The sequence below is a fragment of the Vicia villosa genome, linkage group LG3 (genome assembly GCF_029867415.1).
Source record: "Vicia villosa cultivar HV-30 ecotype Madison, WI linkage group LG3, Vvil1.0, whole genome shotgun sequence".
In the NCBI taxonomy this organism is placed as follows: Eukaryota; Viridiplantae; Streptophyta; class Magnoliopsida; order Fabales; family Fabaceae; genus Vicia; species Vicia villosa.
Window position 1 is genome coordinate 58409870 of NC_081182.1, and position 20201 is coordinate 58430070.

Consider the following 20201-nt stretch of genomic DNA (forward strand, 5'->3'; position numbering starts at 1 on the left):
TTACTATATTATATTTATTTATTATTTATAATTACGTAATAAATAATTACATTTGCGTGACCCGTGCGAACGCACGGGTCTCTTGCTAGTTTATATGAACTTAAGTCTGTCACATGCCCCGTTGAGACAATTCAATTGGTAGATGCTACATAGAGGTCCTCTGCATTGTTACCAATTTCATACAATTTATATGAACTTAAGTCTGTCACATGCCCCGTTGAGACAATTCAATTGGTAGATGCTACATAGAGGTCCTCTGCATTATGCAGTGTTCAACACTCTAGCAACTGTCATAACAACTCTGGTAGCTGCTAGGAAACATTAGAAGATAATACAGTATTCTTTTTACACCATCTTGTTCATGAACTCAAATAATACACATATATACAAGTTGTTTCAACATAATACTTACAGCAAAATATCATTTCATAAAGAAAAAAAACTGTACTTTCGATTAATCTACAATAATCACAATTCTAAAACACTATCAACTTCTTATTCCTCAAATTGAAACCTAAAATTAATGTCTAAAATTAATTACAATCAAACAATCTTTCATTTCAATAAAAAATCTTTAAATTTCAATCTTTAATCATCAATAACATTCTTCAATTTCAGATTCCAAATTGAAAGAGGAGCAAATTGCAGCACAAATAGACAACAGTACGGTGGCAGAGAAGAAGAATGACAGCAAGTAAAAGACACTGGTGGCGAGTAAAAGACTCAACCGCAACGGCGCCGAAGCAAAATGGCCAGTGAAATATAAAAAGAAGAGATGGAGGATGAAATCAACTCATATTTATGTTTTGAAAAAACTAACAAACCAAAAAATAATCTGCCATTTTGCAATCTTGTTGGACTAATTTACTGACATTAAAATAGAGATCTAACATGTTGCATTATTGTTAATGCGTTGGCTATTTCCTGAAACAATATCAAAGGACTACAAACACAACATCTATCTGATAGGAAATTTGGCACTGCAAGCATTAATACAAGGATAGTCCAAGTTTGTTTCTTCTGCAGAGTCTCCACATAAAAAATCAACATTTTCTGATGGCTTTGATGTGTAGGGGAAACCATACTCTCCATTTTCAGTTCTGCACATGTAATAATACTCATGTGAGATTGGCGTGTCCTGAAAACCAAGGTAATCCTGTTGGAGAACACTGCTTTGCTCCTGCAACTGGAACAATAGGACCCAGAAAGATGCGCCACAAATCAAGTATTATAGTGACCAGCATTGCAGCGCCCAAAGCATCAACAGCCACTCTTGGCAAGTCCCATTTATTGCCAGGTTTCTCATCAATCCTGCATATTCACATGAATAACCATCACAAACATTAGTACACTGCTGACATATTCCAATACACGGAATGAGGCAACTGAAACTGATCATAAAAACTTACCGTAGAAACATTGGGAAGCTCACAATAAAGTAGATTGCATAAAACAATGATCCAACTTTGTACATAGAATCTCGGTCCACAAACTCATAATAAGGAAACTGCATATGTCCAATACATATCAATAACATTATTAAAAACGTGCATTTCATATTAAAGGTCAAAGGCGGTGCTAAATAAAAAGTTAGCAACACTAAACCTGCACAAGGTTTTTGCAGAAAGGATAACACCACTAAATATTGAAGTAAAACCAAAAAAGAAGTGATTAGGGATATTTGAGGACTATGTGAAGAATATGTATCATTTAAGGGATAAAAAATTGTCACAGAAAACACCAAAACTTAATCTTGATCATCTAGAATTAGGCAACTAACATTAAACACCTAGCAGGATCAGACTATAAGCATCAACCGGAAGCATGAAGGTATTTCTTGCCATACTCACAAAGTTTGAGTCTTGAATCATCAAAAGACAGTATGATTTTGGAACAATATAAATATTTATAGAAAATAGGAAATATCTCAAAGAATATAAAAATATATATCAAAATATCCACTTGAAGGTAGGTTCAATCAAAAAAACAAAGGGAGAAATGTCTAAGATGGTTTAACTCCATAGCATAGTGCAACTGAAGCGAGATAACTTAGACAGCAAATGTTATCAAAAAACAGCAAAAACAAAGAAAAATGGAAGGAATAGATAAAGACGTGTGAACACACTAGTTGAAAAAATAAACCGGTGCAAAAAATAAATACTGAGTGAGATCCTCAATCTAGAATAGCCAAATCAACGTGTGGATGCCAAAAACTTGACTGTCCATATGTCCAAACTCAAATAAGTGGAGGCTTGTATTTTAAAATTATGAAACCTAAAAGGTATTACAATCAACAATAATATCAGTAATTCATTAGGCATGACGAAACAAAATATCCTGAGCTATCAAAAGACAGTGTTGTCGTTTATATTATGTAGCCAATCATACATCATAAAAAAGACTTTTATTGTTTTTTCTGCTGCAACAAAAGACAAGTACAAATGTATAACGAATAAGAGAGTCTGTGTTTCATAACAAATCAATTAATTTGGGAAGGAAAATCAGGGTAGACTCGAAGATAGAGAAATTTGCAATTGAAAGAAAACAGTGAGATAATCATATAACATAGTTTTTCTAACATAGTGCAGAAATGGAGGAACTCTACTGCAAAATAGCAATAAAAATTTATGCATCAAATGCATATTCCTTGAAATGTACAAAGCATTGAAACTCAAACATTCTGGGCAAGGCTTTACGACTTTACGAAGTATATATATTTTAAAGATAAACTTGAATAGCAGATAGCAAGGCATATTTAAATGCTTTGATGTATCCATGAATATATTCAAAAATGCAAGACTAAACAAATATCATAATAAAAAAAGCCAGTCGAGTAGTTTGTTAGAACATACATTGGAAATAGCCAATGTCTCCAGGTAGGCTATAAAATAAGCAAGAGTGAGAATCCATGCAGCTTCAGCAGCCCACCGTATTTTTTCTGGGGTATCAGCCAGAAAATGTCGTAACCGGCGCAGTGTCATGTTTGATGCAACATGGTAAAATAGAAAGCAAACATGAGTGAGCAGGAATGTTGTGTGCGGTACCTGCCACCAACAAACATAAGGCCTCAATAAGCGGTAAGTAATAGGTCCAGAATTGTGAAAAGGGTAGCAAACGAATGAACACTTACATTATTCATTTTCCATGACGGAAAGGTGTAAGATGCCCCCAGAACTGTGAAAAAGTAATGAGTCCAGAAATAATTCCCAACATAACTAAAAATTATTATCCAGAGACTGGCCTGCCAGCAGTATACACAAAATAACACTCCAATGTCATTGTTTCATAATTTAAGGTGCAAACTTAAAACACAAGAATGATAAATATTCAGAAAATGGTATCCCATAAAAACACTTGCCTTGACCCAATATCGGTCGCTCCAAGATATGCCTCTATCAGCCTGCAAAATTCAATATATTGTCAAAAACAAACTGATGTCCTTGTCAATAAAAGAAGATATATTGGAATGAGAAAATACAATATATCATTTTTTTTTTACCTTACCAACGAGCAGGATTGGAATGAGGAAAGCAGGAACTGCTGAGACCAAGCCAAGAAGTAAATACTCCAATTCAGTGAATTTCTGTCAAGTATAGTAGAACTGTATTATAAAAAAAAAAAAAAAAAAAACATGATTGAAAGGGAATAGTTTGAAGAAAAAGGGAAAAGGAACCTCGTAAAGTTTGAAAGGAACAACAATGCCGAGACAAAGGGAGAGCCAGAAAGGGGTGTAGAGAAGGAAGAAGAGTTCGCCCCATCTTTTACTGAGATTTGGAGCCAACCACAAGCTTGGAGAAGGTGAAGCTGAAAACAAAGAAAATAGAGATTTAGGTTTGAGAAAGAGTGATCGAAAACGATAAGATGAATGAATTAGGGAATTGAGAGAAGTGAAAATGAGTTACCAGTCATTTTGGGATTGCGCGAGATGAGATGCGGAATTGAATCTCTCTCTCCTTTGACTGTTGTGTTATTCACTCTATTTTCACTTCAGTCACTCGTGTCTTTCTTTGAGTTAACTGTTCCCGTTGGATTAATCGAGTGGACCAAATTCAGTCATGTGTCTGAGCTTTTATTTTAGAAAAAACTTAAATAATAGAGGATCTTCTATGAACACTTACTCGAATGCCGGCGGGGCGAGTGGAACAACGAGAGGGAGTCGATGGCGGTGGGTCGACGGCAGAAAAGGCCGATGCGGTGGAGTTTTTTGTGTCTGAATAAATGTTTGGAGTGGTTTGTGTTGGTATGAATTCTTTAAAAAAATGGGGAATAGGAGACAAATAGGTGGCATATACGTTGCAACCAATTTTTAATATTTAATTACTGAAAATTTGAGAACTACAAAATTTACGGAGTACATTAAATTCATCGACAAAATTGTAGATCACATTTATTCTTTCTTTTTCGAATAGGTGGCATGTACGTTGCAATCAAGACATTCGAGTTAGGTACGTGGCTTATATCATAAATTTGTTTTTATCCAAAATCTAACAATTTTGAAAATTTAATTAACTTATTAGTTTGCTTAAAAAAACCTATTTTATTTAAACACACATAAATAAGCAATTCAATTATATTTAATAGACAAGAGAAATAAAAAGGATTTAATGGAAATACACCGACAGTGTAAAGCAGTTTTACACTATCAATGAAATTCAAACTGTTAAATTTTGTAAAAATTTGACTTTTTCTTTAAATTAAATATCAAGTATTTATATTTAAGGGCTGTGATGCACTGACTGTGTAAAAAATTTTACACTGACGGTGCACTACCTTTAAGCTCAAATAAAAATACAATGAGATTAAATATGTGTTTGTATTGACTTATTTGAGCCTTCAAAGTAATATAAGTTTTTGTGAAATTATTTGTTTTGTAAAATTTAGGAAAACAACTTATGACATTTTTCATTAGATTTTTTCAACTTATTTTCACAAGTTCTTCAAGATAATTAAATTTTAATTTTGTATTTTAATATAAAATACAAAATACAATATAAAAAATAATAAATTTCTTCATATTTATTTAAATAGGTCTGTCTGATAGGCTTAAAAGGTTTTTCTTATGGCTCGTGGCCTAGCCTATTTAACTAAATAGTCTTATAAAAAATCCTAAGTCTTTTCTACTTAAATAAAAGTTTGGTCTGACCTTGGCCTGTGTATGCTAGGCCGTAGGCCCCTGTTAGTTGGTCTGACATATTCTCTCCCCTAGGTTTAAGCTCAAGACACACTAGAAATGTTACACAAACTAATTTAGAGGTAGAAAAATATTCGGTCTAATGCTACACCTATTATTAACCAAGGCATCCACGCATTTATTCGTCTCTTTGAAGGAATGGCACACACTAGCTTCCTCAAACTTTTCCACTAACCTCTAGATTTGACTAATAATCGACAGGTTCTCCCGCGTGTTCAAATTTTCTTTATCAATAGCATGCACACCATTTTGGAGTCCACATTAATTTTAATTTTCCTTAATCCTAACGATAAAGTAAGTTTAATACCTTTAAACAATCCCCAAAGTTCCACCATGAAGACGTTAATCTCTCCAAGAAATTTTGCGAACCCGCCAACCCCTCGACCATTCTCATCTCTGATCATTCCCACGCATCCAAAACTCACATTGTCTTTACACGCTCTATCAACGTTCAACTTCACCCAATTCCTCTTCGAAGGAGCCCAAGCAATCATTTTAAGCACTTTATCTCTCTCCATCACACTATTATTCATTTTCTCGCTTTCACATATTCATTAACTTTCAAGGTAATGAAACCTCCCGGATCAAAAGGCCGCACAAAGTAGGCGACATACTCGTCTTTATTACGCCATAACCAGCTAAAGTATCACCCCATTGTCCAAAGACAACTTCAATCCAATCCATTATCATCTTTCTTTTTTATATTAAGGGATATCAAATCATCTAGATCCATCTGATAAAAGGAATCACCAATATCAGTGGGAATAATAGACTTTCACATCTACATGGCTCTACGACACTCTCTTAATAAGGCAAACATGAGTGAGCAGAAATGTTATGTTCGGTACTTGCCACCAACAAATATAAAGCCTCAATAAGAGGTAAGTAATAGGTCCACGATTGTGAAAATGGTAGCAAACGAATGAACACTTACATTGTTCATTTTCCATGGTGGAAAGGTACAAGATGCCCCCAAAACTGTGAAAAAGTAATGAGTCTAGAAATAATTCCCAACATAACTAAAGACTATTATCCAGAGATTGGCCTGCCAACAATATACATAAAATAAGAAAATTTCTTTAGCCACCTCCCTATGGGGGTCACCCCCAGCGAAAATCCCAAAATACCCCTGCTTCGGAAATGAACTTCCGAAGCGCTTTTTTTTTAAAAAAAATTTCCATAATTCGGAAGTGCAACTCCGAAAACACCTCATGGGGGTGTCTTCGGAGATGAACTTCCGAAAACACCTCATGGGGGGTGAATTCGGAAGTTCATTTCCGAATTATGCAGAAACTGTGTTTTTTTTTATGTTTTATCTAAAACAGTCTCGCATTTTAATTAAACGTAAACGCCAAATAAAATAAGCAATAGATAAACTGAAAATACTAATATGATAAATAAACAAAAAAAAATACTAATCCGATGAAAATAGTGTGCTAAAGATACAATCCGAAAATAAAAAATAAATAAACCCGGCCACTACTGGGTGTGCCTAACCCTCTCACCCTGGGCCCTCCTCTGCCGCCTGTACCCCGCCGCACGGCCCGCATCAGTGACGATCATCTCCATCACGGCGACTGCATCTGGACCGCCCTGATGAACGACACCTCGATCCAACGCGTCCCGCCCAAGCATCTCTATCCGCTGGCAGATCGGCAGGAGATCAATGGCGTGGTCATCTTCGGCCTGCTGGTTCTCCAGGAACTCCTCATGTGCTGGCCTAGGAGCGCCGGGAACGTCGGGTCTCAGTAGAGGATGGGACACCCGGTAGAACCATGTGACGTACCCCTCCTCACTGTGCCAGTCCTGTGTGACCCGAGTGAGACGGTATTCCTGCGGTACCAGATGATGCTGCCAGTCCTCCCATATGGCAGTGAGCTGCACTCGGGTCACTGTGTCGGGAGCTGCCTCAAAGGGTGACTTGGGTATCCGCTGCACAAATCCGAACTGACGCATGCACCGCTCAGGGAGATACCAGACCATGATGCCGGTCCCGCATGCCAACCAGCCTGAATATAAAGTCAAAGGGTACAATATGAGCATAGTCGGCGAACGACCTCCAGGTGACGTCGTCGTGCATCGTGCGGTCCAAGTACAAACGGTATGGTCCCACCGCATCGTTCCCCCTCTGGAGAGCGTATCTGGCGGCCCTGGGCATGGCGTCCACGTATGCAGGATCGATGTGAAAGCCGTGGATGCGGGAGAAATAGGAGACGGTCCAGCTCTGAAACAGAAACACGATAATGTATTAAAAATAAATACGAAACATAAATAAATAAATAAATACGATAATGTGTTAAAATAAAACGTACCGTAAGTAGTGTGCAGGATCCGACCAACTGCCTCGTCCTCCAGTTGGAGGCCTCATTCAGCTTCTGGTAGAGGTATGCCAGAGTAGCTGCCCCACAGTTCCACTGGTGAACGGTATCCAGGTCCATGAAGTAGCGGAGGTAGGTCACGTCGACGTACCTGACACTCTTATCCACAAAGCATGCAGCGCCTACCACATGCATATACCAGCACCGGAGAGCGCAGCCGCGGTGATACTGTGTGAATAGCTCGTCACCCTCAGCCTCGGCAGCCGCGTCCAGGTGGTGCTCAAAATAAGTGCTCAGTGTGGTGAACCGGACATGAGGCCCAGATGTCGTGACGCACTCAAAGTGAGCAACCTCGTGCTCCATGCCCAAATAGAGCGTCATCCACTCAATGGCCTCGACCCTCTGGATCCGGGAGTGGTGCAACAGTGGCCCCCTAATAGGCAGGTGGAGAAGACACTGCACGTCGTGCAAGGTGATCGTCATCTCCCCAACCGGCAGGTGGAAAGAGGACGTCTCCTTGTGCCAGCGCTCCACAAATGCCCCCTGCATGCCAGTGCTGATGGTGGTGTAACCCGTCATGCAGAGCCCGCAAAGCCCTGAACATGGTTGTTAAACCACTCAGCTGTTGGTTTAAACAGACTAAATATCTTCTGACCGTGGTTCACCATTTTCAACGGCTCTCGCTCTTGTTGAAAAAAAAACAAATAAACGACATATATTAAATAAGCGACATATATTAAATAAACGACAAATAAACGGTTAAACTATAAAAAATGGTGACAATTAAACGGTTAAATTAAAAAAATACCTCTCCCTCCCAGATCCGCCGAGCGACGTGATCGTGGTAGTTGTAATACGGTGAACTGACTTTTTATCGATCGAAATGTCGCGGTAAGCAAGAGTCGCCACCGACTTTTATTTTATCCAAACAGGTTCGGAAAGGCAAAAAGAAACAGAAAAAAAACCTTTTAAAGAAATCTAAGTTCGGGGGGTAATTTATGCAAAGGGAAGGTGTAAGGCACCCTTTGCATCCATGGTTTTCCATGGGCTCTTAATTGCTTTGCTTGCTCGTTTGTTTTTTTTAAAAAGGTAGATGAAAGAAAAAAGTGGACTTTAGCTCGTAAATGAGCGTAGCCAGTTTTCGAAGAATTGTGAGAAAGAATATTAAAGATGAGCATTGCAAGGCAATTAGGGGCAATTACCTTAAACTCAGATGATAGGTCTCTTTTTAGCCTTTCAGAATGAAAGGGTCTATCCTTGCCATAAGAGGGCAGGAAGTCTTTCGTTTGGAGGTAGAAGGGTCATCGAAATATCCTTCGCCATGAGACTGTCCCATGCCATAGAAGGGCAGGTAGTCTAAGGCAAGGATCAGAATAAGCCATTTTCGTTAGGCAACCAGAAGATACCTCAGCCTTTTTCCGTAGGCAACTTCCGAGGGTCGAGGTCATTTGCGTATCGAAGGCAGCATCATTTAGGGTCGTATGACCTTTAGTTATCGAGGCAGCATGGCTGAGGTATCCTCGTATTCGAGGGACATGGCTTATTCTGCAAAAAACACAAAGGCAACAGGCAACAGGCAACAAGGCAACAGAGAGGTTACCCCAAAAGAGTGTGTGGGTGCAACAATCACGTGGTTAATTCAATCAAATTATCTTATAATTAGTTATTCTAATTCAATTAACAGGCTTGCACTCCCTAGAATTACTAACCACACAATAATATAACAATAATAATGGGGAAGGGAAATTGTAACCAGCGGAGGAGAGGGGAATTGAAACCAGCGGGATATAATTAAAAATTAAAACAGAAAATATTAGAGTTAAGGTTTAGGGTTACCAAACTCGTAACTTTGGCAATTGATAAACCCTGAAAAGGAAAAAGACAAGACAGAAAACATATAGTGAGTGCATTATCAAATTCGAGGGCAAACCTCATTAACTACAAAAGAAAATAGGATAATAAATAAAAAAAATAGAATAGGGAGAAGGTACTTAGCTTGGCGTTTGCCTGACGGGGTTGAGGGCAAGGGTTTGCCAGAAGCATCGACTCTGACCATTAGGAATGAGCAAAGAAACAAATAAGGCGTGAGTGTATAGGCAGTTCATTGATATTTAATTTTATCCCTAATTTATTAAGGAAACAAAATAAAATGAAAAACGATTATTTGAAAATTAGATACGGGATAATACTTAGCTTTTGAATTTGATTTGATATGGTTGCTAAGGCGCCTTTAGGGTTGATCCTGAAAAAGGTAAGGCAGAAGGGATGAATGCAAAACAAACCCTAATATTTAAGATAAACTAAATGAAATTTAAATTGAATTAAATAAAATTACTTAACTCTGGGTTTTTGATCGGGCGCATAGTCGGAAGGAACCATGTTGATAACCCTGAAAAGGCATAAGAGAAATATTCAGTGTAGGGCATGATCTTCGTAAACCCTGATTAGGGTACGAATCGAAATAAGAAAATACCAACGATTTAAATTAATTATTGGTCTCTCGACCTAATTAATTAAATCGGGATAAATATAAAATCGAGTGTGAAATATATTTTTTTAGGAATTTCTGTGAATTAAATAATATATATATGAATTTTGAAAATATTTAAAAGGAAATAACTAAATAATAATTAGAATAATTTAAATATAGTAAATACTAATATAAATAAATAATTTAAATAATATAAATATTAAAAGGAAATAGTTAAATAAATAAGTTGTTGTTATCAACTTAAAAAAACCTTTTGAACATAACACATATAATAGTTATTATGGTATATATATATATATATATATATAAAAATAAATAAGAAAGAAAAAAAGACAAGTGATATAATTAAAATTAAAAAAAAATTGCAAAAAAACTTAACTATGATCTGGTGCGGCGCACGCGCATGGTTATGATGCACTTGCGTGGTCTGTAGCGTCAGATGGGACATTAGTGAGATCCGGTGGCTGTGATGGTGAGGATGCATGCTAACGCGTGTTGCGTATCGCACTGGATCCAATTCTGGGGGAAGTGGGAACGCGCCAAGATCGTTTCAAATGGGCCACTCACGTGACGACACGTCATCGTCCCTTCCACCCAAAACCGAGTTGAATAGGGGACGATTCTGAGGGTATTGATCGCGTGCGATGATCCAAACACCTTCAGTGGTCTTCAAGGAATGGATTGCAATGCTTAGAATCGATCCAATTGCTCTGTATCTCAAATTCGAATTTGAGATTTTTTCCGTTTCTTGCAAGCTCGGGTATGGCCTTTAAACTGCAGAGATTGTGAACCCTTGCATCTTGGACTTGTTAGGTACTTATAGGAGAGTGATTAGGGTTAATAAAATTGGCAAGAATCTCTTTGAATCTTTGATTTCAATTTTGGAAAATTTGATTGAAAATATTGTATTTAATGTTTCCAAATATGGCCATGATCAATCTTTTTCTCACCAAATTTTGGATGCACGAATTTGATTTGTTTTTAGGAGAATATATTGATTGAATCTTTGGCCTAAAATTGAAGGAAATCATATCTCTTATTTTTATTATTTTACATGATTAAATTATGATTTTCAATAAATACAAATCATAAAATATCAATAAAAATAATAAAAAATAAAAGAACATATTCTTGGGACGTGTATGGGCCTTAGATGAAGATTAAATGAAAAGAACATAGGCCCATTTGGAAATTTTTGGAGTTTTGAACCTTTTCTCTTCACATTTTTCCTCCAAAATAGCTCCACTTTGACAAAGCCTATCTCTCTCAATTTTTGAGATATGGAAGCGTTATAAGACTTTTTAGAAACCTTAGAGAGTCCTCTAACCAGTGTCCTTGGTCTCATATCAAAATCATTTTCCATGCTCCTTGTGTTTCCTTTTGAAAAAAGTGACTTTTTGTTGACTTTTTGAAAATGACCTATAATGATTTAGTCCATATCTCTCAAATGAAGCATTTTTAGACTTGGCATGTGAGAGACAAAATTGTAGAGAATCAAATTTCCTTCAAAATGAGCTTTGGATGGAAAATTTCTGATGTTTCATGTGAGAGTTATGGCTGGTCAAAGTTCAGTTGACTTTTCCTGTACAAAACCCTAATTTAGAAACTTTTTGATTTGTTGATTTCTGGTCTTTCCTTGGTGAACTGTTGTACCCCAAAATTTGCCCGCACTTTTCAAAAATTCAAAACGATTTTAAAAAATTGAGTTTTATAAAAATCTTGGATTCATTTACATTGACATCATGAATTTTATAAATATTCAATTTAAAGTCTATTTTAAAATATAGTAGTTTACTCTTAAATTGCTTATATTTTAATAAATAGAAAATGCTGGCCGATGCTTCATACACTTTCAATTGGTTTTTTTTCTTCAAATAAATAACATAGCACAATTGGTAAGAATGAAAGGCTTGCAAACAAAAGGTCACGTGTTCAATTCCCGCTTGGTGCATTTTTATGTTTTTTAATCTTTTTTGCACCTGGACACAAGTATGTCCAGGTTCTTAATCTTGGTCATCAAGAAAGATCCATGGGCCTTTGGGCTGGATCATTTCCTTTTTAGGATTGGTTTTGACCTAATTCCACTCTATAAATAGAGCCCTCCACATTCACAATTTTCATCAACAATTTTCTGAACAATTATCTAACAATTCTCTCAAATTTCATTCATACTTTTTAAAGTTTTTTTCACAAACACTTTCTACGTTTTTTTAACCTTATTTTGGCCAATGATGATACCTGAGGCCTCATTTTTTTCAAAATAATTTTACAATACTTTTTGGCCGATGATTTTCAATGAGGCCCCTCTCTCGTTTTAATTTATTCGACATTTTAATTTATTTGTTTGCAACCACATGATGATCTTAATCTGATGGTTATTCTTTATACTAAGAATTGTTCATGGTAAATAACACTAAACGACCAATTCACAAGCTTCTAATTCATTTTTTTCCTCCATTGATAATTCATGTAAAAATAAGGAACTTGTTTTCCTGTATATAAAATTCCAGGATCTCTTCACACGTACATATTTACTAACAATCTCCAAATTCTTTTTTTAAAACTTTTTTTTTCATACAAAGCCCTTTTACATTTCAAACCTTTAAAAAAAAACTGACTCTTCATAAACTTTTTTCAAAACTAACATCCTCATGTCTAATCTACACTATGGTTTGATAATCTCAGAAAAGCAAATATATATGTCATCATCATCAATTTTGGTTTCTTTGAAAACTATATGAACATAACATAAATCCCAAAATCATTGCACTATAAATCTCGCTATCAACCGATTTTCTTTTGCAGGAAGAGTAAAATTAAAAAGTGGAAGAAGTCACACAAGCCAGATCGCAAATCCCTCTCCGACGAACAACCGCATAAGCCCGCCAGCCACGCACTCTGATTCAAATCCCGGCCGCCTCTGCAACCGCCGCACACGCCGGACAGACCGCCTCACCCAGACACGAATCAGACGGCCACTTTCAACACCCACGCACGGATCCGCCATTGTTGATGTTCTCACGACCACCTCCACACAGCTGTGCACAACTCGTGGCCGCGCTGCCATCACCCCACGCCGTCGGCAACAAAACAGCTGTAGTGCCCTTCCCTTCGGTAACCTTCCTTTCCATTTTTTCTGAGATACTATCTTTCATTGATTTAATTCTTTTTTGGAATATTGGAGAGATTTGTTTTGATTGTTAGACTTTGAATTGATTCATAAGGAGATTTGTTTGATTTCAAGAAAATGAAAAGAAAAGTAGAAGTTAGAGTGAAAGGGTTGCGTTTCTGTTATATGGCTGATATACATTGCAAATGTCTTGTTTTTTTTTTATTAAAAATGAAAGGGACACGTGTCTCTATGCCATTGGTTGGTTTAATAGACCATTTGAAATGTCAACACAAAATTTGGCTTGTTACTGATTGAAATTGAAAATGCAACGCTCTCTATACATAATTTTCTATCTTTTTACTATTTTTTTTTATTTTTTTTATTTTATAACTTCTATGTCATTATTTTATAATTAATATCTTATTTATTTACCATATTTGTTTGATTTATATACTTAATGAAGTTTATTAGGATAGTTTTTTAAAGATGCATTTTTAATTAGCTTAACCAATAAATACAAAAATATTTTAGATTTATTAGTATTTTTTCTCATGTTAAAAAAAAACACAAAAAATATGTTATTTAAATTTAATTTTCTTTTAGATTTTTTAATATGCTTATCGTTATTAATATTGTCAATATTTTTCATGCATAGTTCCCTATATTTGTACTAATATTTTATTTTGATTGCGAGGTACCATTGAGTTATTGGACTATTTCATGGACAAGTTTTCTATTAAATTTTACATATTATCTTTCGCCTTAATTTTTATTTGGATTTATTGTAATAATCGTAGTTTATTTCTCCCGCATTTTATTATATGTACTCCCCCTCCCCGAAGCCTTGTAATAGTTAGGATTTTCGTTTCCGCCTTTACTTTTCTGCAATATTTATCTGCGTGTGATAGTAAATTAGGGTGTGAAAAGACATAAATCTCAATCGTAGATCACTAACTAAAAGATAAAATATTCGAATCTAACACACTCGCACTCACTCACCTCTAGGGTACGCCCCTCTTGGTTGCCTTACGAATAAAGGTCGTGTCCCTCGAATATAGAGGTATCTAAAGCAGACGTCCCTCGATAAAAAAATCATCAAAGATCATGGTCCCTCGATGACCCTCGAATTACTGCCTACGAATGCATGATCTAGTCCCTCGATTAAGATGATTTGTCCCTTCGGATTTGCTAAAGGTACCTCTATCATGTTGCCTTCAAACGACCTTCGATGACCCACACGTCCAATATAACAAGGATTTCCTACTTCTATATAGTATGGATAATCCTGGGAATTGTAAAAAGTATAGAAAAGGACCGATTAATTAGGGTAGTTCTCTTAACCTGCCTAGCTCAATAAAAGACATCTTTTCACTACTATTTCAAAAAAAACTAAGGCTATGCATTTACGCTAAAGTCCTTATGCCCCTTTTCAACTCAAAACAAACAAACATGAGCTAAGCAAGTTAAGAGCCCGTAGATAACTACGGATGAAAAGGGTGTTTGCACCTTCCCTTTTCATAACTTACCCCCCGAGCCCGTTTTCTTTCAAATAAGGTCTTTTTCTGTACTTTTTACCTTTCCTAACATTGGACAAAATAAAAGTCGGTGGCGACTCATGCTTACCGCAACATTGTTGCATATTAAAAATAAAAGTCAGTTCACCGAGTTACAGAACTGGCGACTCTGCTGGGGAGTCTTTAAGAGGGGTTTACCTTAGGGCTTAGATCACTAATTTGTTTGTTTGATTGTTTTAATTATCATGGTTGCTTGGGTTTTGTGGAAGATGAATTCTATACCCGGATTCGAGTGCACTTTAAGATAGGAGCGGCATAGTCATGGAGACCTCCCTTGTGCATGCTTGGGATTGGTCAAAATGAAGTTCGCGCTTGAGTTAGGCCTCCATTGGTTATTGTGTACCTCTTTTGCATGAGAGAGGTTTACGCATGTATCTTTGGGTGCGTCGGAGCTCAAGGACCTTTAGTCACCTTTAACCCATCCTGACTTTTAGGATCGTAGTGGGAGGGCTATTCTTGATGCATGTCAAGTTATGGTCGCGACCCGATACTACAACTCAGATAGGTTTCTTCTTAAAGTATCATTGCGTGGTATGCATGTACCATGTTCGAGGGTGCTTTAGAGGGGCTGACAATTCTGAGTAACTGGTAGAACCTGTTGCTGATTTCATCCTTATCCTTAGAAGTACCTATTGGGGAAGGGTAATCACCTGGTCATACTCCATGCAAGCTGTAAACCTAAGGACTCTTGTGTGACATGTTTGTTATCTAACCACTTGATCTCCTTGCAGGTTTTGTTTGTAGGACTTACTTGTCCGTACTACCCTTTGCTTTTACATAATATGCTGACTAACCTTTTCAGGGATCTTTGGTATTTAGGATGCATGATTCCCAGGTACTGTTATGGAAGGACTATCAAGAGCCTTAATTCATATCAAGGGGCAAGAGGATTTATTTTCCTCTAGCCATATGCCTTCAAACTCAAAGGCACAGTTCCTAAAGGGGCAAGTGGATTCATTTTCCTCTAGGCAGATGCTTTCAAACTCAAGGGTACAGTTCCTATCAAGGGGCAAGAGGATTTATTTTCCTTTAGCCATATGCCTTCAAATTCAAAAGTACCGTACCCCGAATCAGAGGCTATGACCCACTGGATATGGTGAGCCTGATTCTTAAAGAAGGACGTTCAAAGACGGAAGTCGAAGTTCTTCAACAAAGCTGCAACTACATGTCAATGTTGCAAATTGGGTTCCAAAAAGATCCTTGAAATCATTGCATATACATTTGCATACATATCATTGCATAACAGGTTTCCAGACAACGAGCTTCTCATTTTCTACCTCAAATCCCTAAAGCTTGATACTTACAACTCCTTTGTGGCCTCGTCAGAATCTTCTTCTTAGAAGTAATCTTTAGTTCAGATACGAACGCTTGGTTTGGTTTCCTCTCTGGGGCACTTGGTCAGTCGATCGATAATTGCCAACCAGTCCGAGATAAAGAACAAGACCTGATTGATGCAAAGGTTATCATATTCACACCTGCAGGCCAGATTTGAAGTTCTCCCTCGACTCAATGGACCTTCTGAAGCAATAAGTCCATACGGAGAAAATCTCCTTAATGTTGGCAATTTGTAATTTCTCATGCATTTTCATGCGTAATCTTTCTTGTTCTTGTTCAATACTGTCTATATGCAATACTTGTTTGTTTTTGAACTATAATAACGATGCATTGGATGTGTTTGTCTTGAAAAAATTCATTCGCTCTCGCTCTAATATGTTCTTATTTGCTTGTGATACCAAACTCTCAATGATAAAGCATGATGACTCTGAAGGGAGAATGACGAACACATAATACCTATAATCTCAAATGGTATGCTTTCGAGTAAAACCCTGTTGATGATGTACAGGCATTGTTTCAAATCCCCAAACACTGGAGATATAAGGAAGTTAATCCCTTGCCAACCCCTTTGAGCCTTGAAGTAGGAGTTTCTTTTCTATACGAAAAAACCCCGCATTTAACCCAGGGGCAGGGTAGTGTTCAGTTAACATGGTTGAGCATTCAAAATTCATCAGGAGCACGCATATAAGGATACAACAATGGTTATCCTTCAAAAGGTTGAGGAAAAGTCGAGACCGCAATGGTCATCTCTCGCGCAATAAGAGGTCAAATATGACGATACAACAACGACTATCCCTCGTCGACCAAGAAATGAGGCAGTCACAACCGCTCCAACAAATCGAAGACATCTCAGGATCATACGACTTGTTCAAAAAAAAAAGAACGAATAAAAAAAAGAGAAAAGAAAGCCCGCTACGTCAACAACTTGAGAACAAGTGACTTAGGCAAAAATTGGGGCAGCCCGCTGGACATCAAAATTCAAAAGAATTTGTCCAGGCAAAATTTAGGGAAACAAAAAGATCCTCAACAAAAGGGGCAAATTCGTGTGTCTATAAATTCAAGATCGTGTGATCAGACACCAAGAATAAAAGATAAGTGACTGCCATGTACAAACACCTCATCAACTCCTCAATCGTACGTCTCAAGCTCCTCTTGAAGGATGAATGCTCGTGTCAAAGTTAACTGAACTTAGGTTGGAGAACATCACGAAGGGGGTGGGCACCAATGAAATTTTGAGCCTAAAAATCCTTTTTTTTTCTAAAACCGTGAACCTGGCCACGTTACAACCCTCAAAAGTCCTAATTGAAGCAGGGTTAATTCAAAAGCATACTGTAACGAGAATACAGTAAACTGACTCCTAGGAGTTCTGCTAAAACGCTTGAGTTGGTATCACACCACCTTTCATAAATACAAAAATCGATGCTTTGACATCCTTCCAAAAAAAATTTCTTTTTTTAAAAAAAAAAAAAAAAAACTTCAAGACAAACATGAACTTTGCATTAGAATTATATTTCTCATACTAAACATTATTGGCATATGAACAAGTACTTGACACCAGGAAAGCTTCCATCATGAATTGCGGATGAAAAATTTAATCCTCCCAAGGGACAAGTTGTCTTCAGAACTCCGTTGAGTTCGAGCGAGAATATCTCAAATACTGATCACCCTCTGGGGCACAAAAAAGAAAGTTGAATACCCTTTTGAGTAAGAATTCATATATCTGGGGCAATCAAGTCAAGACTCGAAGACTCTCTCAGAAGTGTTGATCAATCAGGGGCATCATTCCTAAACTCATGATACTGGGGCAGGTTGCTTGTGGTAGCACAGAACTCAAAAAGCCCTCCCGGCAGACAAAGTCGCTTCGAAAGCGCATCAAAAGCAGAAATGTTTCCTACGCCTGACCCAGTCAGCTAAAAAGCTTGTATATAAAAGGAGCATATTATCACTCCATCTACCAGAGGAAATTTGGTCACAGTTCATAGAACCTCTCAAAGACGTTGAACCACCAGAAAGGCTAGGCCACCACTGGGGACATGTTGCATTAGTCACAAATTTCAAGAAGAGCTGTTTAGCTACCAGTATCACATGGTGTCAGTATCAGTCTCTCATGCGAAGTTCTAGTTCCCGTAATCTCAAGTATCAAGCATACCGGGTTACTGAATCCAGGGGAAGGCAGGCTCCCACAAGCAAAGGATCATATATGGTTAAAAATTGCTTTCCAATAGCAAGTACTCAACGACATGGGGCAATGAAAAGTTGAAATCTCCGGGAATCATCCCCACAAGTAGTTTTCACTATATATCCCCACAGAGTAATCCTCGAGGAGCTATCTTCAAGTAATCTCTTCCCAACAGAGACTTGGCTCCCCAACATTACAGGCTCTCAAATACAATCTTCTTCTCCAACAGGGTTTATTCAAACTCACTGTTCCCAGTAAAGTTAGCACTCACAGTGGAAACTTAGTCAGTTATCCATCTCTCTTATCCCCAATCAGGGCACATCAGGATCAAATCACTCAAGCTACTTTCATCCCCAAGCGGTAATAAAAATCCCCAGCTGGATATCCTCGAACGGAAGACAGGAATTCTCAACACAATCACCTTGTCATCATCTCCAGCAGCATACAGAGATTTATTTTCTCAACCAGCAATTGCTATACAAAGTTACCAATATGCTTCGACTAAATAGTCCATCCATGCATTATTCACAGCACATACATAACATACAACATTCTCGTTTATTTCGAGAACATCATTCGCATCACATACATAACATACAACATTCTCGTTTATTTCGAGAACCTCATTACACAATACATGCATCATGACAGTGCTAAAACTAATTTTTGCCTTTTCAGGTCATTTCCTAATCAAAAGAACATTATCATCCTAATATGGTGCAAAGATGATCTTATCAACGGTTCAACCTTAACGCTCATTCAAGACATAAATACGATTCTAATGCTTCATTCCAGGTCTTTCTCCAAAGATAATTCAAAGAATTTCTCATCCTTTATAGGAACCTTTCTAGGTAGTCTTTTCTAAGACATTTATCAACCTTTCTAGGTAGTCTTTTCTAAGACGTTTATCAACCTTTCTAGGTTAGTCTTTTCTAAGACGTTTATCAACCTTTCTAGGTAGTCTTTTCTAAGACATTTATCAACCTTTCTAGGTAGTCTTTTCTAAGACGTTTATCAACCTTTCTAGGTTAGTCTTTTCTAAGATGTTTATCAACCTTTCTAGGTAGTCTTTTCTAAGACGTTTATCAACCTTTCTAGGTTAGTCTTTTCTAAGACGTTTATCAACCTTTCTAGGTAGTCTTTTCTAAGACATTTATCAACCTTTCTAGGTAGTCTTTTCTAAGACGTTTATCAACCTTTCTAGGTTAGTCTTTTCTAAGATGTTTATCAACCTTTCTAGGTAGTCTTTTCTAAGACATTTATCAACCTTTCTAGGTAGTCTTTTCTAAGACGTTTATCAACCTTTCTAGGTACTCTTTTCTAAGACGTTTCTTATCCTTTCTAGGAAACTTTCTAGGTAGTCTTTTCTAAGACGTTTCTTATCCTTTATAGGAACTTTTCTAGGTAGTCTTTTCTAAGACGTTTCTTATCCTTTCTAGGAACCTTTCTAGGTAGTCTTCTTTAAGACGTTTCATATCCTTTCTAGGAACCTTTCTAGGAAGTCTTCTCTAAGACATATCCCAACCTCTTTAGGAAATCTTCTTTAAAATATTTATCCAATCTTTTCTAAGACATCTCTTGCCCTTTCAAGGAGCTTTTTAGTTAGCCTTCTCTAAAGACAATTCTTCTCGAGCTTTGTTTAAAGCACTGTCTTCTTCAAACCAGTTTTCTATCCTTTATAGGAACCTTTTAGACGTCTCTTCTTGAGCTTTGTTTAAAGCACTGTCTTGTTTAAGACAATTTTCTATCTGTTATAAGAACCTTTCTAGGTAGTCTCTTTTAAGACATTTCTTTTGAGCCTTCTTCAAGACATTATTTAAACCTCTCCTTTAGATACAGTCTAGCGTACGACTCATTCTGAATACTCAAAAAAGTATTATCCATCAGATACAATCAAGATATATGATTCATCCTGAAAAGCATCTGCTTCACACAGTATCTACTTTGGATGACATCTTTAAGCCCATCTCAGACAACACTCTGTCAACATCTGAATGGCAT

At 37.1% G+C, this 20201-nt stretch overlaps 1 protein-coding gene and 1 pseudogene across 1 annotated transcript; both read right to left on the reverse strand.

Annotated features, from left to right (window-relative positions):
• Window positions 1–776: 776 nt before the first annotated feature.
• On the reverse strand, window positions 777–4307 carry LOC131661577 (cycloeucalenol cycloisomerase-like). The gene is made up of 9 exons (XM_058931165.1): window positions 4119–4307; window positions 3903–4016; window positions 3674–3804; window positions 3500–3583; window positions 3359–3400; window positions 3131–3241; window positions 2853–3044; window positions 1410–1507; window positions 777–1311 (listed from the first exon to the last, which is right to left on the reverse strand). Exons 2-9 carry the CDS (start codon window positions 3907–3909, stop codon window positions 1119–1121), a joined length of 858 nt encoding a protein of 285 aa, XP_058787148.1. The 5' UTR covers window positions 3910–4016; window positions 4119–4307; the 3' UTR covers window positions 777–1118.
• Window positions 4308–5982: 1675 nt separating this feature from the next.
• The window catches only part of LOC131658148 (cycloeucalenol cycloisomerase-like), a 53432-nt pseudogene continuing 39213 nt past the window's right edge, over window positions 5983–20201 (reverse strand).